The 14835-nt window shown below is 43.9% G+C and overlaps 1 protein-coding gene across 1 annotated transcript in view; it reads right to left on the bottom strand.

The window, feature by feature from the left end:
• The window catches only part of RYR2 (ryanodine receptor 2), a 3481211-nt gene that overhangs the window by 1510640 nt on the left and 1955736 nt on the right, over positions 1–14835 (bottom strand). The window contains exon 51 of the mRNA XM_086925791.1: positions 12409–12499. Within this exon, the coding sequence (XP_086781917.1) occupies positions 12409–12499 (91 nt within the window). The remainder of the gene's footprint in view (positions 1–12408; positions 12500–14835) is intronic.

Genomic DNA, 14835 nt, shown 5'->3' on the forward strand with positions numbered 1-14835 from the left:
TGACGGGTCCGGAGGTTGATCTGGAATGCCTCAATGTCGACCTTGACGCAGGTGGCAAAGACCTCGAAGTCGATTTCCTCGACATCGGTAACTTCTTCGACGTCGAACGAGACTTCTCATGCCTCGAGCCCAAAGCATGCCTCGACGTCGACCCATGCCTTGATGGCAACCTTGATCTTCTCCTCTTCTCAGGTCTCGACGTCCATCTACTTCTAGCCTGCGACGTCGACCTATTTCTCACCCTCGAAGCTGGCTTCACTGCAATCGACACCAAATGCCTCGACATCGAAAAGCTTCTTGACTGCGATCTTGACCTCGGTTTCGACATCGACTTACGTCTTAAAGGAGATGTCTTCGACGCCGACTTACTGCTTTCCACTGGCCTCAACGTCGACAAACCTGACGGCGAACTGGACTTCGACGTCGATCGTACTTTATCACTCGCCCTCGACGTCGACGGTGTCTCATGACGCCTTTACTTGCTTCTACCATCAGGAGAAGCAATTCTACGACGTCTTGTAGGAGAGGAGGGTCTTCCAGACGAGATTTCACTCCTTGCACCCTTCTCATGATGTTTCTCCCTCTCCATAAGCCCCAAAAGACAAATCTTCTCTCTTTTCTTAAGAGTTCTTCTGAAAAGTTTGAGGCAGTGGTAACATTTCTCTATGTCATGTGTAGATGGCAAACAAACCACACAAACAGAATGAGGATCTGTTTTGGAAATCTTCTTTCCACAGGAAGGACACTTGTAGAATAAAGGTGGCATGACTGACTAAAAATTCTCTATGAATTAGTCAGAAAAGATTGAAAAATACCACCAGCAGTCCCTACTGTTGAATAAGTGAGAAAAAAGCAAATTCTGACTGAAAAACAATCAAATTCAGTAGAGCTCAAGTTCCAGGTTCCTCACAGAACAAGCCGGCAAAAAGAACTGACCTTACTGCCACCTGTTGGGCATGAAGGGAGCAGGGTTCCCCTGGAGGCCTTACAGGTAAAGTGTTCAGATTCTCTGAGGCCTTAAAGGCGAGGTGACAGTCTGCTTTTCTGTACAGGGATGTTATTTCTTTATGCAGTCTACTTAGGCTAATTGCCTTGTATTACATGTTCTTTGATGAAAATAAAAGGTTGTTTGTCTGTGGAATGCATTTCAGGCTCATGCCTTTTTCTTGCATTGGTTTTTGTAGAATATTTTCATTCTGCAGAAAGTATGTAATGATGGCTTTATTAGCCTATAGGTTATTATTAGGGCTGCATATTATTAGTTTATCCATGTATATGTGTATGATTCTTTTAGTACTATGTCCTCTTTTTATATATGTACACATATATATGTATTTGTCTATATGTTCCCGGTTCCCGCTTATGGGCGGAGATTATTCAGTGCTTATGACTATTTATGAGTATCCCCTGGAAGAGAAGTGAGAGATACAGTCAATGCATACAAATAGAAGGCAAGGTGCTCATTGTGCCAGAGTATATGCTGCCTACTGGGCAGCTGCACTATGCCTGTGGTAACATTTCAACTCTGGTAAAAAAAAGTGATGACATGCCCCCTTCCAATGACACCATCGTAGGTGTTTGAAGTCTGCAAGTGTCTGCTCATTTAAATCAGTGGCTAGGAGAATATGCAGCCTTGAAGGGCCTTCACGCAGTCAATCTATAAATACAGGCATAGATCATTGAGTACTTGGGACATCAGCTCTCTAAGTGTGAAGATGTGTATGGTTTTCTAGAGAACACAAAAAAATTAAAAATGATCTTCATCACAGGTGTTGTGTAGTTCCTATAAATCTATATAGGATCTGCGTGTTTAGACAACATAAACTGTGGGATCGGTGTCCAGACTGATTCCAGACACCCCCACCGGAAATGTTCCCCTGTATACCTGTTAGCTCTCAGTGCCACTATGAACTCTTCTTACCAAGGAGAGAATAGTTTTCGTGGAAACAGTACAGTACTTTTCGCTCAGTCACTCGCACTCACGTTGTCTCAGAGAGATACACAGAATAAATGTTTTCAATAAGCATATATTCAACCAGTGTCATTCTAGTGTAAAATATATGTGCTGCAACAACCATAAGACAGAAACAGATATAAACGAGTATAAGCAACAACTAGGTAAATGGATGGTAGATTTCCACCATAGTGCTAAAACAATTAATATATGCAGGCATATAAATACATGACAGTAATAGTGTCTACTACTACGATGCTAACCCTAACTAGATGTACCTAAATGTACCAAGCATGTATATAGATGTATAGCCAATAATCACCCTAGGAAAGAACTAACCTCATTACCTGGTGTGAGAGAATAAAGGACCCCATTTTGGACTCAAGATGAACACCCCTCGAGGGATGTCAGGCCACTGCGTGCTTGAGTATCTGTGTGCAGGGACCTTAGCATCTCACTTCAGTGTGTCAGCATGGAAGTTTTTCTCCTCTGTCTGCCCCAGCAAAGATATGGTGTTTATATACCCAAAAAGTACCCTCGGGGCCCTACCTTGCTGTGTTATGTCGGCCAAGGATGACAAAAGGGATGACCCTTATACATAGTTATTATGCAGAAGATGAAGAGATGGTAGTCCTGCTGTGATTCTGAGAATCCTCATTCATAATAAATGAGGCTAGTTTTCAGAGAAAACCACACGACATTTATGCAGTACCTAATTAGGTTAAAGTTTCAGCACAAACCTATTATGTAGCACAATGGTACGGAAAATGTACGTGAAAGGTTAGGTGGCTACCCAAGCCTATATTGGGGTACATTACAAACCATAACACTAGGGCAGGTCGAAGCATGTTTGAATGCAAACAGTGACTATGAGCATTCAGGCATTCTTTGTCCTGAACAAGCAATAAACTTCGACTACAATGCTTTTATTAATATATATATATATATATATATATATATATATATATATATATATATATATATATATATATATATATATATATATATATATATATTTTGGGGAGGCATTACAGTAGGCTTCGAGTATATAATAATAATGTTACTGGATGAAAATATAATTGTAGGAGTAAACTTCTTTATATAGTTATTTTGATCAAACATTTCTGCTCAAACATTTTATGACTATTGACAGAAAATAATGGTTGGAGGTCATATGAGTCTGCAGATACACTGAATAGGCACCACAGAGCCTCAGAGATCTGTGGACTGCAGGCTAAGATTCACTCTAGACAAAACTAAAGAGCATAACCACGCCACCTCAACTTAAAAGTATATTAACAGTCTGTCATATTGAAACCAGCCCAAGACTTTCTGATATGGATGGCTTAGAAACATTCATGGAAATTGTCACCTTTTATGGTCTAAATGCAGTTTTTAACAGGTGAAAGCTCAACAAATGATTTCAGCAGCCATGTTTTGAAAGGTGTAATATCTTTAAGAGGTTTAAAATGTAATCTTTTCTAAAAATGCACTCTAAGTCAGCCTGAACAATACACACGTCTTTTTATACCACCAGGTTTATGGAAGCATCCAGAACATGGGCATTTTTATACATCAAGGTGTGCCATGTATATTTAGAAACGTTAAGACAGTTGTTCTACCAATCTAAAAACAGAGAGGGCTGCTACCAGGATTACTTTCACCTTAAGTGAAACCACGATTGCAGCCACAACCACCACCCTCATCACTGCATCTACTGCCATTACTAAAATCATCAACACCCCTGCAACCCCAACAGCAACCACCACAACCATCGCCACCAGCAGCACCACTTTTTTCACCAGCATCACAACAAAGTCTAAAACGTAGTTCTTGTAGGAAAATGCCCCATTTTTCTAGATTTTGTTGCAAATTTGTGGTCTCTACACGCCAGGACACTACTGTCTAGTGTATGTTCTCTGACCCCTTGAACATGTTGAAATTGCCTATACTGCTATTTATCACATTTAACTTACCTAAAAGTCCATGGTATATGGTATACAGTGTACCAGGAGCAGGATGGCGGCCGCGTAGTTGTGGCTGTTACAGCGGAGCAGTGAGGACGAGAGTGAGCCCAATGGAGACGTAACTCTCACAGCCAAGAATCCCCGATACCGTAATGAGAGAAATCATCATCGTTAAACTGAACGGCATGCTGATGGCACTTACCTGTCGCGGGTCCGCTAGACAACTTTTACGAGCACTGGTGCTGGCGGTCACTGCCTTCTCTCCTAACCGCAGTCATCCTGTGAGTGCAGGTGGGGGGAGCCGAGTGCTGAGGTGGCGGAGCGCAGAGCAGCATCTTTGAAGAAAAAAGCCGCTCGTGAAGGAGTTGAGGCGGATGGGAGTGAGGAATCACGGAGAGACCAATCACCCCCCGATGGAGCAACTAAAAAAGAGGCAGCAAGTTGCTGCGAGGACTCGTTTGGCTGCTGCTTCAATTGCTGACCTGTTCTCCAAAGCTGGTAAGGAGAAGGAGGCTAAAGAAGCTAAAGAGGCTAAAGAAGCGGGGAGCAGTTCTTTTGCTGTGTTGGAGGTACGAGATGAGGTGCCAATCGGGGTACAGACTAATGATAATATTGAACCACCCCCCAATCTGGCCCCATCCCCCGCTAAGGTCACCCCGGTGTTAGGAGGGAAACATCAGGATGTAGCCGACGAGGTGACCCTAGAAAATTCAACCCCAAGTATGGGAAATTGGGATGAGATTTCCTCTGCACGGTCAGAAACGGAATTATTGGCGGGCGGCGATCAGTCAACTTTGTAGGTTCCCACTATTGACAACACGATGGAACTGTCGCAGTTAGGGGCCACGGCTAACTTTGATACCCAGAGTATAGAGACTGATCCTGTTGCGAGCGGAAGTTGCAATGAAAGAGAGAAAGCACCAAGTGAAGCCTTCTTTTCGGTTTCAGACGGGGCCGGGTGGTCTGAAGAGGATGAGGAACGTAGCTCCTATTTGGATTCGGAGAGTGACCCCGAAATTGATCTGCCAGCAACCGCGGTAAGGCCTCAGATGGTTACGAAGGGTCAGGCCCATCCCCAACGAGAACTGAGCTGGGATCATTCCTCTGCCATGGCCCTGCAGGGAAGCCCCTGTGTGGAACTCACCCATATGTCACTTTTGGAGACAATCCATCAAGAGATACTCGCGCACAGGGAGGAAACACGCCAAGACAATCGTAAATCCCAGGCCGCGATGAGTAAAATGCAGAGGGTGGTCAGGAAGTTATCTAAAGCCTGTTCCAACACTGGGGACAGAGTCTCTAATTTGGAAGAGAGAGTGGTCTCAACCGAGGCCGAGGTGGCCGCTGCCACCAGTAAGGTCAAAGCTCACTGTTCTCAGGTGGTGGATCTACAGTGGAAGCTCGAGGAGATGGAGAACAGGCTCCACCGGAACAACTTAAGGGTCCTTGGAATTCTGGAGGGGGTCGAGGGCTGCGACATCAGGGCATATATCATCAAGCTCTTCGAGAAAGCATTTCCCGAGCTGTCTAGCTGGAACTGGTCCATTGAGCTACAGCGGGTGCATCGCACTCCCTTCAAAATACGAAGGAACGCTAAGGAAGGGGACAAACCCAGGGCAGTTTTAATATTCCTTGGCAATTTTATTCTAAGGCAGGCAATCGGAGAAAAGGCTAGACCAGACGCCAGGAGAAGCAGTGATGGGGTCTCATTCTTCTTTCGCCCGGATTACTGTCACTCGACCGTAGAGCGACGGTGGCGTCTGAGGGAAATGATTAAGCCTTTTCAGGACAATAAGATTCAAGCCTTCCTGATAAATCCGGCTCAGCTAAAAGTAATTAATGAAGGGAGGACACTATATTTCTCGTCAGAAATTAAAGCAAAGGAGTACTTAGACTCCGTTGGCAATTAGGTCTAAATATTCAAATCAAGTATGGGCCATTGGTCTCCTGTAAGAAACCGAAAAGCTTGATGTTTTTGTATAAAATCGGTGGGGGTATTGTTTGGTTGTGAACTTCTTAATATGTTTACAGGTATGGAGGGCTTTATCGGAATTTTAGGTTCTGTTTCCAGCACTAGTCCTCACTGCTTATACTGTAAGACCATCACGTGCACAGACTAGGTCTGAGCGCTTCACGGAGTGGGTTTCAGGGGGACCTGGGGTTGATGTGGGTGGGTTGGTGGGGTCAGAGGGGTGGGAGAGAGGGTTGGGGGGGGGGGGCGGGGTGAAAACAAGAAAATTGGGAAAAAATGGTGCTTTTTGGAATATTTTGGTTCTTTTTTTTGTACAATTGATAGGCCCAGTGAAGGATAGGCTGTTTAAGGCTCAGGTCAACATAGTTGGTCAATTAGACCGTCAGGATGGCGAACATTAGAATATGCTCAATTAATGTTGGGGGGTGAACGATTGGAGGAAACACCAAAGATTAGCCTATTTTGTGAAATATAATAGAATCGATGTTCTCTGTCTCCAAGAGACCCATCTCCCTTGGGCTAAGAGATATCTATTATTCCTTAGTGGTTATGAGTTGGCTGCATGTTCAACGCAATCTTCGACACTTAGGGGGGTCGCAATTTTAGCAAGAACATCCTTGGGAGGGGTGAAACGGGGCTAAAGCAGATAGCTACGGAAGATGGGTAATCGCTGAGCTTGAAATGGGCTTTACATTGTGTGTAGTCTCTGGGTCAAATAAAGATGATCCAGAGATTTTCGATCTTTTAGAAATAGAACTAGCTGGTTGGTCGACCCCCACAATATTTTGTGGTGATCTAAATATTTCAGCAGATTGGGATAATAAAGTATCATATGTAGGTCGGAAACCGAGAGTTTTTAGGGCAGTAAAGGCTGTCATTAGTTCTCATGGGCTGATGGATGTTTGGGGGGTCAAAAAGCCACAAAACGCAGGCGTTACTTACTTCTCAAACCCTTTCCAGAGGTAAACCAAGTTGGACTATTTTTTTAACTCTTCTCCTGAAATAAATAGGGTAGGAATATTAAAACTTCCTAGAACAATCTCGGACCACAATCCGCTGATACTAACTTATGAACTGGATAATGTGGTAAGGAAAAGGTCTAGTTGGACCTTTGAAAGGAGGTTACTGGCGGACAACAGATTTGTAGAGCACCTCACCAAATGGTCGGGTGAATTTTTTGCAGCTAATAGATATAGTACTTCACAAAATGGGGTTTGGGAGGCATTTAAGGCGGCTTTAAGGGGCGAATCCATAAGTTGCTCGGGTAGGCTGAGAAGAGAGGATAGGAATGAGGTTGAGAGACTAATGGGGAAATTAGCGGCTGCAGAAGAACAGCATATTACGGATATTACCCAAGGGTCGGATGGCAGCGAGAGCCAAAGGGAACTGTTGATTATCAAAGCAGAGCTCCAGAAGGTGGTAACGCAGAAGGCTACTGCCGAATATCAAACATCCAGGGCCAGGCGTTACGAAACGGGAGAACAGGCAGGTAGAGCTCTAGTGTTACAATTAAGATAGGAGAAAGCTAAGAATATAATTGCTAGTATAGAAGAAAATGGTAAGGAATACACTGAGGCTAAAGAGATATTACAGGTCTTCAAGAATTTTTATCAAAAGCTGAACGAGGAGGAAGATCGTGATGGAGAACAGGGGGAGGAGGGTTGGGATAACGGTCCCCGACTAGATGATCTAGCGAGAGAAGAGCTGGATAGGGATATTACTGTGGTGAGATCACAGCTGCATTACAGGAGTTGGCCTCGGGCAAGGCGGCAGGCCCAGATGGGATCCCCCTCGTATGTCTCGAACCTGAAATTACCCCGTTGCTTGTGGATTTATTTAATGGTGTACTGTACTCAGGAGAGATCCCTAATTCTTTGAGAGAAATCAATACAGTAATCTTTCATAAGAAAGGGAAACCCAGGGAGAATCCGGGGTCCTACCGCCCTATCTCACTGATTAATGCGGATACTAAATTATATTCTAAAATCTGGGCCAAGAGACTGGGCAGGATCATAGGTGGTCTCGTTTCCCCGTGGCAGCATGGGCTCGTCCCTGGTCGTGGTACGACGGATCACACAAGGAGAGCAATAGCTCTGTTCGACGCCCAGTGAGCAACGGGGGGGGAGATGGCCTTGATCCTGCTCGACGCAGAGAAGGCTTTTGATCGGTTGGTGTGGATTTTCTGTGGGGTATCCTGGCAGGCAGAGGTTTTGGGGATAAAATTATCAGTGCCCTCAAAGCTATGTACAGAGACCCTGTAACGCGAGTGGTGGTCATGGGTGAGAGCTCAGACAAGATAGCTATCAAGAGAGGTACGCGTCAAGGGTGTCCCTGTTCCTCGATCCTTTTCTCCCTCTACATTGACCCTCTCATTCAGAAAATATTAGCGTGTCCCAGGATCAGCCCCGTCGTATTAAATGGTCAGGTAAACAACATTTTGGCATATGCTGATGACCTGGCGGTCATCACCACTGATCCCCAACAGGCGATGCCAGTTATGGCTCAAATGGCAAAGGCTTTTGGCAGTTGATCAGGGTATTTATTGAACGAAACGAAAACACAGATAATCTGTACAAATAATATTGTTAAATCCGACCCTACATTTGTTGACTCTGCAATCTATCTAGGGGTGAGAATGAATGCCTCAATTGATAACATTGTGGATGAAAATTATCTTCTACTCATTAAATCTATAGAAACAGAATTGAAAAGAATAGATGTGCTTCACCTTTCACTGATTGGGAAGGTGAACGCGGTAAAGATGACAATGTTTCCCAAAGTGCTGCACTTGTTTCGGGCCATACCTTTATTTATTGAGGAGAAAATAATTAAAAGATTGGAATCTATCTTTATAAGATTCATTTGGCAGAATAGCAAGGTGAGGCGCTCCACTAACTATATGTCACTCTCTAGGGAAAGGGGTGGGAATGCCTTCCAAAATTAAGATTATACCACTGGACTTGCCTCTTTACACAAATGTTGGTTCTGTTTCAGTCTGAGGCGAATTCTGCAGTGGAAAATATGGATATTTAGAGCCCTCCATCTATTTTTGAGCTTTTGCTGGGGAGAAAGGCAATCGGTTTATTGTTGTGCGAAGTCGATCGTAGATATTACAAGAGGGCTTGACTTAAGATTCTGGAAGGGGCATGGAGAGTTTGGAATTCTACCCTAAAGTTCTTTAGGGTTCCGAAGGTAAATACATACTTTCATCTATGTAACTCTAGCCTTTTCTTCCAATTGGGCGCAGATGGGAGCCTTCAGGTCTAGAAGGGGCTTGGAATCAAGACTCTAGGAGATATTATGGAAGGTGATGGGATAGCAAGATTTGATGTTCTGCAGCGTAAGTTTGATATTCCTTCTAACCAATGGCTTTTGCACAGCCAAATTGTACGTACCCTGAAGGCACTAAGGCCTAATTTGCTACCTCCGGTGGACTTCCCCATCTTGGATTCATTAGCTAAGGGGAGTAAGAAGATAAAAATAGTCTATAATGTTCTTTTGATGGGAAGCCAAGATGATATGGAGAAGACTGAATCCGCCTCAGCAACTAAATTGGGCATTCCTGATGTAGATCTGGATCTTGCACTAAGCTTGAATAAGAAAATATTTCGGTCTTCAAACCTAAGAGCCCAGCACTATAAAACGCTGTTTAACCTGTACTATACGCCAGCAAAGCTATATGCTTGGGGGGGTAGGGAGGATGACAGCTGCCCCAGATGTAACGCTGGACAAGCAGATTTATTACATATGTTTTTCCATTGTAGTTTGCTAGTTCCAATTAGGGATGAGATAGGAAAATTTTGGGAGGGGCTGCTACGTCATAAGATCGATCTATCCCCTACCCTGATGCTATTGGGTATAGATGATAAGCTGAAACTGGAAAAAGACGAGGAAGCCTTGGTCTTTATCTCAGTACCGGTACTTCGGAATTTAATTTCATCGAGGTAGAAAGATACCATCGCCCCCTCATTCCAAATGTGGCTATCCAGATTACTGGGCATACATAATATAGAGTCCTGCCTATAGGAACAGAAGGGTAAAAAAATGCGGGAGTTGGGAAGACGCATATGGGCCCCACTCATGAAATGTAGAGAGGCAAGATTGTAATCGATGGGTACAGTATACCTTGTCTAAATATGTTTTATCCGCAGGCTCGCCGGACAAGGGATCTAGGGTTGGGATTTTAAAATGCTTTTACCATCAGCTCTGTGCATATTCTGTGTTTAATACTGCAACTGTTCTGAATTTGCAACTATTTGTCTGTTTTAACTGCTGGGCTCAGCTCTTCTGAATAATGAATTGTATGTGTCTCTTTTCTATAATGCACCCGAAATTCCCAATAAAAACATTTAAATAAAAAAAAATATATTAAAAAAAAAAAAAGGTATACAGTGTACCCAGGGCCTGTAAATTAAATGTCTCTAGTGGACTGTAGTAAACATTATGCCACCACTAAAGTGAGAAAATAAAACATGATTTAAACTACAAATTCGGGGTGGGGTGGGGCTTGGAGTGTCAAGGTGGCGGTCGCACTCTAAGAGTGCTCTGGACCCCTCCGTCATCCGCCCCAGTTTCCAGACCCATTGGCGTAGAAACATCAGCCTTGCAGTACTATACCATCCCAGTGGTACCTTTGGCAAGCTCCGGCAAAGTGCGGGATCGATGGACGACCACACCCGACCAGACTCAGCTCGACTCAAGGTGGCGTGGCCTGACAAGATGGCCGTGGGACCTGAGGCCGGACACCTCAGAGTGCCTGCGATCAGCCTCCCCAGTTAAACCCCTGTTGAACGCAACTCTTGCAACCTGATCCCCGGGTAATCCAGAGTCCAAGAGGAATAGAGAAGGGGGCCTCCGGCCCGTGAGAAGAAGAGCCGGGGTCATCCACTGCAGGATTGAGGTATTGGGGACTGTGTCCTGGGTCTGATATGAATGCTGTTGGCCCGGCACGGCTCCTTCAAGTGTAGCGGGGAGCGTCGGAGCTTGATTGGGGTTGGTGCGGCCGCAGTGGCCCCGGCCCGTAGGAGTACCCTGCACCAGATGCCGTCACTCTCAGTGGGTTATAGACCCTTAAAGCACAGCCCTGAATGAGACATCACAGCATGGACTGAGTGCAAGGGATTGCAGCTGTGAAAATGCTCCAGCGGTTCTTTCTAGCGGGTGCCCCTTGGTGGGAGGGAGGGCAGGCCTGTCCGACTGCCCCGGACCCAGCACGGCTCACTCTTCTCCAGGAAGGAACTCTCGCACTCCAACGCCTCGCTGAGGTGAGGAAGATAAAATTGACTTACAGGTAGCCCGGCCGGGTACACTGTAGTGGTCAGCGACTCAGAGTGATGAATTACGCTCTCCAGAGAGTTTGTTATGTCTACAGGACAGTACCTGAGAATATTGCGCTGGCACCTAATAGTGCTTGGATTAGCAGCGACGTGATACGTCAATTTTACCATGCAGGACGGTGCCTGAAAGGATCTTCTCACGCTCAATGGCGTCTCCGTGAGTCAGTAGGCCGGGCTACCTGTAAGTCAATTTTATCTTTTTCATCACGCATGGGTGATAACAAGTCTCTATACAGATGTCCCCATATGTCCTGTCCTGATGAGACCCACATTCTCAAGGGTTGAAACGCCGTCGACGCTATAAGGAATTGAACCTACAAACAGTGCCTATGACTAGATATGGTCACTAGTTAGAATCATTTATCAATATTTGGGTCATTTTCCTTAATTGGTCATCCTATAAGAAACCGTTATGTTTATGTTTATTTGTGTGTTGTTGTAATTATTTTTTTTGGTTTCATATGTATACACTTGGGACACTGTGCACCCGTACAGTTTTTTGTTGTGCTTTTCACATGATTATGTGACAAACTATATATCGATTGTACAATTAAATCAACGTATGTTTTGAAATATAAACATTACTAAGACTGATTGAAACTTGTCCTTGCACCTCTTTTCGACATCTCCTTTCAACCTTTCGATGTTTCGCTAAATTGCTATTAAGCAAATATTTGAATTATTTATACAAATATCACACCACAGGAACCGTTGTTCTTTGTTATACCATTAAGTGTGAGGGCATGAGCAGTCCACTGTGGGGAAGCAAATTCTAGCTAAGGCTGCCGGCGCGTGAGTTATGATTTGTGTGACTAAAACTAACTGGCCAAATTTGATTGCTAACTACTGCTTTGTTTAATATATGAACCTCACTCAGAATCATCTTCTGCAGTTATCCTGTCTAAAGGCACATTTGCTCAATCTTCTTCTCTAATCTATAAGCAGATCACTGCCTCGAGACAACCGTGTCTTTATTGCGTCCTTTGCTAATATTATACTCACACACAAATCCATATTACTGCAATGTTTGTCATGTTTGACAGTGACGATGGACATAGTATAATTACCTAAATTTAAACAGACTCACACTATCACCTTAAAGTCACAAATTATGATTTAAAACAGCAGTAAAACAACTCAAGAGGGAAGACAGGGTATCCATTTCATTACAAAACGTACCTTTAAGGGCATCTTTGCATGTTCATTTAAAAGGGGAACATCAAACACTAATCTTCTTAGCAAATGCTGCATCATTGAAGGCCTCAGCTGTCTGTATATCAAGGAAGATGGGAAACAGCAATTTTAGCACACACAGCAAGGACAAATGTTTATTGAAGACCATGAATGTATTACAATGAATTCATCCTAAATGGTAAATATCCCTTCCGTCCAAATACCCCTATAACCCTATTGCACATTTTTCCATGCTCACATTGTGCATATTTCATTACAACCCAAATAAAGGAGCAAATAATATACTGCTTTAGTTTAACTTCAACTGCCCGCAGCGGGGGAAACAAACAGGTTCCTTTGGAGCCCAGTGCAAAACGCTAGTGCTTAAACTGCAGAAGTAACAATGTTTGCTCCTGATTTTTTCTGAGTTTTGAGCCCATGCAAAAAATTAAAAGTTTGATACAACTGTGCATGCATTAGCTTCACAGGTTTCTCAATTTGGCCCAGATTGTAAAAACTGTCACAGAACGCAGCGCAGCCCCCAAAGAGGCTGTACTGCATTGCGTGGTAGTAGGGAGCAGGAGAGAACCATATTCACAGAGATATGGCTCTCTCCTCCCCTCTACCAAGCGCCGACAGGGATTTCAGCTGCCATGCGCCAGGCACACACACTAGTGCTGGGCTGCATGCCTTAGTCTAGTGTAGGGATGGGACAGGGACCTTTACAAACTACTATCCCTAGACACACTTCAAAGCATTTCCTACTTTGTGTGGGTGCTGCACAGTTCAGCATGCATGCAAAGTTGAAAAATAAAGGAGAAATTAAAACATTTCTCCTTTTAATGCCTGCTTTACAGTGTTAATTTACGGTGTAAATTTTGGGCGCTAAACCCTGTCTACCAATGTTAGTAGATAGGGTATAGCTTAAAAAGCATGGGTGGTTGCAATGGGAATGGCCATGTACCACCCATTTAATGCTCCCTTGAAGCAAAGTAATTCAAAGCAGCATTTCATGCTGATTTGCTTTGCCTTTTTATACAAACCAGTACTAATACCATTTGTGTATGCTTTTTCCCACCCACCCCTTTTTGCTATGGGAGCCTGTGTATGCCTCGGTACACGGGCACCCATAGAGTTCAATGGGAGTCCGAGCGAACCAAATAAAGCAAGCATAGGGCTGCATCGTACTCGTTCGGTCAGACTCGCACAGCGTGATTTGCTAGGAAAACCCTCCGAATCTGAGTCGTATAGAGAGCTTTCCTATCAAGATCGTAATGAGGAAAGAATGAGGAAATATAGTGATGTTTCTCCTAGTTGCACCTCCCTGGGAAGGCTTAGTATTTTGATGCATTCTGAGGTTTATTAGTGTTGGTAAAATGGGGATTGTGCCAAAACCAATGATTGGATACATGGAAACACCCACACTCCTCCCATGGCATGCCTTCCCAGGGCGGAGTAATACAAGGCAGTGACTTGAGCTGCCTTGCATTACTCCAGATTTTAAAAGCATCACAGGGCCAGGCAAGGTGCCTTTGCATAACTTTATAAATCTGGTGTTAGTATTGCATTGCCCTTGCAACGCCATGACCAAAAGCACCGCAATACTATGGTAAATCTGGACCCAGGTCCTTTTGGAATCTCTACAGAGTTTTACATGCAATTCTCTAGGATGCTGGTACCGAAATGTAGTTTGCTTTTCAGCACTTTCTTTCTACTGGAACAGTGCATGCTTCCTTTCTGCCAGTAAACATTTCAAATCTATTTCTCTCATCAACGCGGTCTGTAAAACCTACATTTAAAATCTAGCTTTGTATATGAACAATAGTTACTTACCTGTAATCTGTGGTTATCCAGTATTGGTGTCTTTCATTGATTCACATGCCTGAATCAATTCACGTCGGCGGAGTGGGAGTCCCATGGTATATAAAAAATCAATAAATATGCCTATAACAACCAAAAACCTTGGTAACAAAAAACCAGGAAGTAAAGTAGCCCAAGCTACCAAGAAAAAAGTTCCATATGTATGACTATCATAGTCATTATAAATAGCCCAAACTGCGGCCAATTAGGCGACAGCACCCACCAGAAAGTTCTCCTCAGAGGCTCAGGCTCTCAGATTTTATCGCACAAGAGTGTAATAAGGAGATAAGAGCATGAGGTAGCCTCTGAGGGGAGGTGGGCGGGTTGCATGTGAATCTATGAAAGACACCAATACTGGAGAACCACAGATTACAGGTAAGTAACTATTGTTCTTCTCCAATATTGGGGTGTCTTTCATAGATTCACATGTCTGAATCAGTAGATAGCAGTACCCCAATAATGCTGGGAAGACGCTATTTGCAATACTATCTGCTTATAGCAAGCATTTGCAATCACTTATTAGCAATGCTAAATGCATAAACATATATAAAAAAAATTGCAATTACCTGAACA

This window comes from Lissotriton vulgaris, chromosome 6 (assembly GCF_964263255.1).
Source record: "Lissotriton vulgaris chromosome 6, aLisVul1.2, whole genome shotgun sequence".
NCBI classification, from domain to species: Eukaryota; Metazoa; Chordata; class Amphibia; order Caudata; family Salamandridae; genus Lissotriton; species Lissotriton vulgaris.